Raw genomic sequence first — 5069 nt, 5'->3', positions numbered from 1 at the left:
AGAGGAAAAACTAATTGTGAGACACCAGGTTTTCTTGTTGCCCAAACTGGTCAGGTCAGAAGTCATTCCCAGCCCCAGCCCCCACCACACACAGGGAATGGAGGTCAGAAGAGAATGGGACATCCTGCCCAATCCCAGTGTCTAAGGGAAGATCTGAGGTTACTGCTGTCGAGGGGCTACAATCTGACCAAACCTCACAAAGGTCTCCTGGGGACAGAATTCTGGAGTCACAATCGCACAGTTGACAGAGCCCCATACCCGTACACACAATGCCACATACTTTAGGCACAGTCATACGCTGAAACCAAGGGGACGCGCACTCCACACCCGCACACACACAGGCACACATGGTAACATAGTTACAACCACATGCCCACCACACAACATACACAGGTATACTCTCACAGTCGCAGGCACCTCACAGTGTCACACACCACCAAAGGGTCCACAACACACACAGTCACAACAGGTCGCAGTGTCACAATCTCTCTCACTGACAATCCCACAATCTCCCCGCTTCAGGTCACTCCGCTCGCACAGGCCCGAGAACTCAGCTCTGTACCCGCCTTCAGTCTCTTCAACTTAGGCCTTTCTGGTCTCCCGGGGTCGCAACCTGAGCCGGTTCCCCCGGGGCCCACGATCCCTCACCTCACTGATCTAACGGTCCCGCTAGGCATGACGAAACGTTCCAGCTCCTGAGACAAGAGGGACGGGCCACCAGGCCCTCTGGGAAATGTGGTCCTGAGCGGGACCCACGGCCAATCCTCTCAGCACCCTGACCGGGCCCACCCGAAACGACGACAACTGCAACTCTCAGCGTCTAGTCGGGTCTTCAAGTTGCGGCTCGCGGTAACAGGGCGCGATTCTGCCGGCCCTCAGGCGCGGCCCTGGCTCACCCCCCGCCCTCACACAGGAAACGCAGACTCCGTTCTGGCCGGATGTTGAATCCGGCCGCGGGTCCTTCTGGGAGGTGTTGTGCAGAGGAGTGGTTCTGCGTTCCCCGCGCCTGGCCCGGGCTTTCCTGCTAGTCGCCTTCACTCAGCCTCCGAAAAACTGCGCTGGATGTGCATTCGGGCGTTTCCGGCAGGTGACGCTGCCGCATCCCTGGAGCGGCGCGTGGAGGAGAGCTGGGATGCGCCGTTGCACGCTCCTGGCGGGCGGAGCCTCTAAAGAGGCCCGGAGTGTTCAGAGTAAGGGCAATGCACAGTGTTCTTGGTGGGAGTATGCTCCTGGAGAGTGGTCGGAGTTGTTGGAGCAAGAAACTGTGGCAGGAGTTAGTGTATGAGTAATGGTGGTGTGGTTGTGTGTGAATGTGATAGAGTAATTGTGATGGGATGTGTGATTGTGACGTGTGTGGTTATGTCATGGTGACGTTTCTGGTTGTAACGCGTGAATATGATGACGTGTGTGGTGTTGACTGTGCGATTGTCATAAAAGGTCTGATGAGGTATTTGTGATATGTGTATGTGTAGTGGGTCTTGCCTTACTTGTGTTGACTTCTGTTTAGCGTTTGTCATAGTTGATAACTGCTTGAAAAAATTTTTCTGCAGCATTTGGTTTCAAGTGGTCCTCCCTCCCCATTGGCCACTCCTTAGTCTACTTTGTTGCCTTTTCCTCCCCAGAAGTACTTGGCCCTGTTCTGTTGCTTTCCAGTTTTCCTTGGTGATCTTTTCCAGATTCTTTATCTCATCATCATATGGCTTTTTTAATATGTATTGGTTAGCTATTGCTATGATAATAATGCTGCCTAACAAACCACTCCTAAACTCAGTGACATACAACAGCAAGAATTTATTCTNAGACTTGTATTTAGGTTATATAAACAACAGAAAACTAAATAATAAAAACACAAACAACCTAACTTTGGACAAAGTCATTGCCATATCAACTATCACTTACCCGAACAAAGGCCTCTTTTCACTTCTGTTTCAACCATCCAGGGCTCTTTTCCTTGTTCCAATAAGGAGATCACAGCTGGCTTAGAACTGGAAAGTCCTGATCACAAGGAAAGAAATGGGACATGGTTATGCTGTGGGTGCTCCAGAAATCAGATGCAGTCTCTTGGTGATCAAGAAAGATATGCCACTATAGGAAGGGCCAGGGAAAGATGAAGATGAAACTTCAGCTCCATCCCATTGGAGCTGCCCATTTTCAATTCTTCCATTTCATTCCAACTCAAACCATTCCTTGGGGGAACAGGGAGTAGAAATTTAGCTGGTTACTTGAAACAAAATAATTTACAATGGAGAAAGAAGATATTCCTGAGGGCACACTCTGAATTTTGGGGGACAGTTATCCTTACCCACTGAAACCAGGTTGCTGAAATTCTCCAGCATCACTTCTTTGTATAAATTCATCTGACCAGAATCCAGGCATTCCCATTCCTCTTGAGAGAAGTTTATAGATACATCCTTGAACATCATTGACCCCTGAAACAACAAATATGCTTTCACAGTGGAAGGAGAGAAGAAAAAAACAGTAGTAGAGATGATGACAGAGGGCTCTATAGAAAAGGACAAAGATTATTAAGCAATTTGCAGGGGCTGGAACCCTTGGAATATGCAAGTAGAGTGGACGTTTCCAATGAGATTAAATAGCAAGCATGCAGCTCAATGCCTGGTAGTAAAGTCTGAATAAATGTGAGTTCCTTCACCCTTCCCATTTTCCCTTGAAGCCCCAAGAGAGGGAAAAATATGATGGACTTAAAAAAAAAATCTTACAATATATTTTGCAGCAGAATTTCAGAAGATTAGGAGAAAACAAAACTCTCTAAAAGCTTCCAGGAGGAAAACATGATTCACATAACAGGCATCAGAATGACGATGGACATCTCAACAGCACCATTGAAATAAGAAAATAAAGTGATTCCTTTAGTGTTCCAAAGGAAAATAAATTCTGGCCTAGAATTTTATACCCATTCAAAGCCAGTGTGAAGAGTACATACCAAGCCAGATTAAATACCAAGTTAGTATGAAGATTAAGTCAAGGCAATCCTTGATGTAGCTCTTCTTAGGAAGCTACTGGCCTATGTGTTCCATTAAAACTAGGAAGTAAATTAAGAAAGAAAAGGTATTATGTTCAGAAACTAGAAAACTAACATGAGAATGGTGAACCAAGTCCCAGTACAATTATAAAAGGCAAGTTCCAGGACAATATCTGGCAGCAGACCTAGAGAGCAACATCTAGGAACAGGAGGACAGAGAACTATGGGAAAGAGGTCGCCAAGAAAAACTAAAAAGCATTACATGTTTGATTACATGGAAAGTACTATTGATAGGCAACTGACAGCAATGTTGGTGAATTTGGTTTAAAAAAAATTTAGCAACACATATACAATACCTTGGTTTGTGAGCATAATTCATTCCAGAAACAAACTACTCATATTGCAAGACATCGCTTGTTTACCACATTAAAATGTACTTGGTTTGTGAGCATAATTTGTTCTGGAAACAAACTACTCGTAATGCAAGACATTACTTGTTTACCAAGTTAAAATGCATTAGAAATGTTTGCTCGTCTTGCGGAACACTCGTAAACTACGCTACTTGCCATCCAAGGTTTTACTGTATATGGAACCAGGCAAATGAAAAAAACAAAGTAATTTACCCTCAGAAAAATAAAAATTGTACTAAATAGAATTGTATTAAGTCTACTATACTACTTGGCTCAGAATAACAATATATGCAAGATCCTAATCACATCAATATCAATGATTTAAAAANCTGAATGAATAAAAAAATATTCCATAATTCTAGAAGGGACAATTTAAGATTATAAAGATGTCAATTCTCTCCAAATTAATCTATGAATTCAAAATAGTCCGATCAAAACTCCAGTTGGGTATTTTTCAATTTATTCTAAAATTTAAATGGAAAAGCAAAAGTATACCAGATGCTAAGTAAACCTTAGATATGAAAAACAAGAGTAAAGAAGGGCTTGCTCTTTCAGATATTAAAAAATACAAGCTCTGTATTAGACACTCTGATACTGGCATTATACTATAGGAAGCAAATAGAGAGCACTGAGATAGACTCATATGTGAGAATTTATTATCCAATAAAGATGGCACCAGAAATCAATAAGGAAGCTCAATTATTTAATGGATGGTAGAGGGGAAAATGGTTCAATTTATGGGGAAAGAAACCCTGGATTCTTGCCTAACATCACATTAATGGATTATTCCAAATGGATTAAATACATAATATAAAAGGTAAAAGTATAATTTTAAAATGAAACATAGAAGAAAACCTTTGTGAAAAATAGGCAAGGAAAGATAACTTACATAAAACTCCAAAAGTACAAACCATAAGCAAAACCATGAATTGAAAATACATAAAAATTAAGACTTCTTTTAAATGAAGGACATCATAAATTTAATGTTCAGTAAACTAGAAGATACTTGCAAATTAACAGAAAGAAGTTAGTGACTCCAATAAAAATACTGATAAAGATTATTAACAAAGCTAACAGACATATCAGATGTTCATACCTATTAATAACCAGAAATGCAAATGAAAGCAACAAAATAACACTTTTCACTTATTAGACATGGGAAAGTAGAAAGCTGGATCATGACAAATATGGGTAAAAACACTGAATTATCTAACATTGAAAATCATGCAAAAGGGTGAATACTGTATGTCTTTTCAATGTCATACCAGTGTATCATCTAATAGGTCCATTTGAGGATTATTTGATTCTCTGTGGAAATGCCCCTTGTTTCACTTACTATTTACTACTCATTAGGGTCCAGGCTCAGTTCAAGTTGGATGTTAAACTGAAAACGATTGATAGGTTGCAAATGATTTGTCTTGTGGAAAAGATAGCCTGAAGGTTACGGTTTTATCCAGTAAGACAATAAGTTTTTATATCCAGCTTAGTGATGTGATTCTTGCAGTCTTTCTTTCCAGGACTATGGAAACTCAATCTCTCTAAGATAATCTGAACCAGCTTGCATCATTCGACTGGTTCTCTCATTAATAAACTAAACAAATCTTTCAAATATGCTTATGATTTATTTATAAAAGAGTCGTGTTTAACTTTTAAGAAGTTATACACTTGAAAATTTT

General features: G+C 41.0%; 1 protein-coding gene and 1 long non-coding RNA gene across 4 annotated transcripts in view; one reads left to right on the top strand and one right to left on the bottom strand.

The window, feature by feature from the left end:
* The first annotated feature begins 960 nt into the window (after window positions 1–960).
* The window catches only part of ZNF568 (zinc finger protein 568), an 81143-nt gene continuing 77034 nt past the window's right edge, over window positions 961–5069 (top strand). The window contains exon 1 of one of the 3 annotated variants that reach the window (XM_019634524.1): window positions 961–1190. In XM_019634524.1, coding sequence (XP_019490069.1) covers window positions 1133–1190 — 58 coding nt within the window. In that variant the 5' untranslated portion in view covers window positions 961–1132. The remainder of the gene's footprint in view (window positions 1191–5069) is intronic. The other 2 variants (XM_019634517.1, XM_019634521.1) reach the window with 2 other exon arrangements.
* LOC109378064 (uncharacterized) lies at window positions 1806–3345 on the bottom strand. Its single transcript, XR_002122952.1, has 3 exons — window positions 2945–3345; window positions 2303–2429; window positions 1806–1995 (listed from the first exon to the last, which is right to left on the bottom strand). It is a non-coding gene; the product is annotated as an uncharacterized LOC109378064 (long non-coding RNA).

The sequence above is a fragment of the Hipposideros armiger genome, unplaced genomic scaffold, assembly GCF_001890085.2.
Source record: "Hipposideros armiger isolate ML-2016 unplaced genomic scaffold, ASM189008v1 scaffold_1714, whole genome shotgun sequence".
Taxonomy (NCBI): domain Eukaryota; kingdom Metazoa; phylum Chordata; class Mammalia; order Chiroptera; family Hipposideridae; genus Hipposideros; species Hipposideros armiger.
This window is presented reverse-complemented; position numbering and strand designations above follow the sequence as displayed.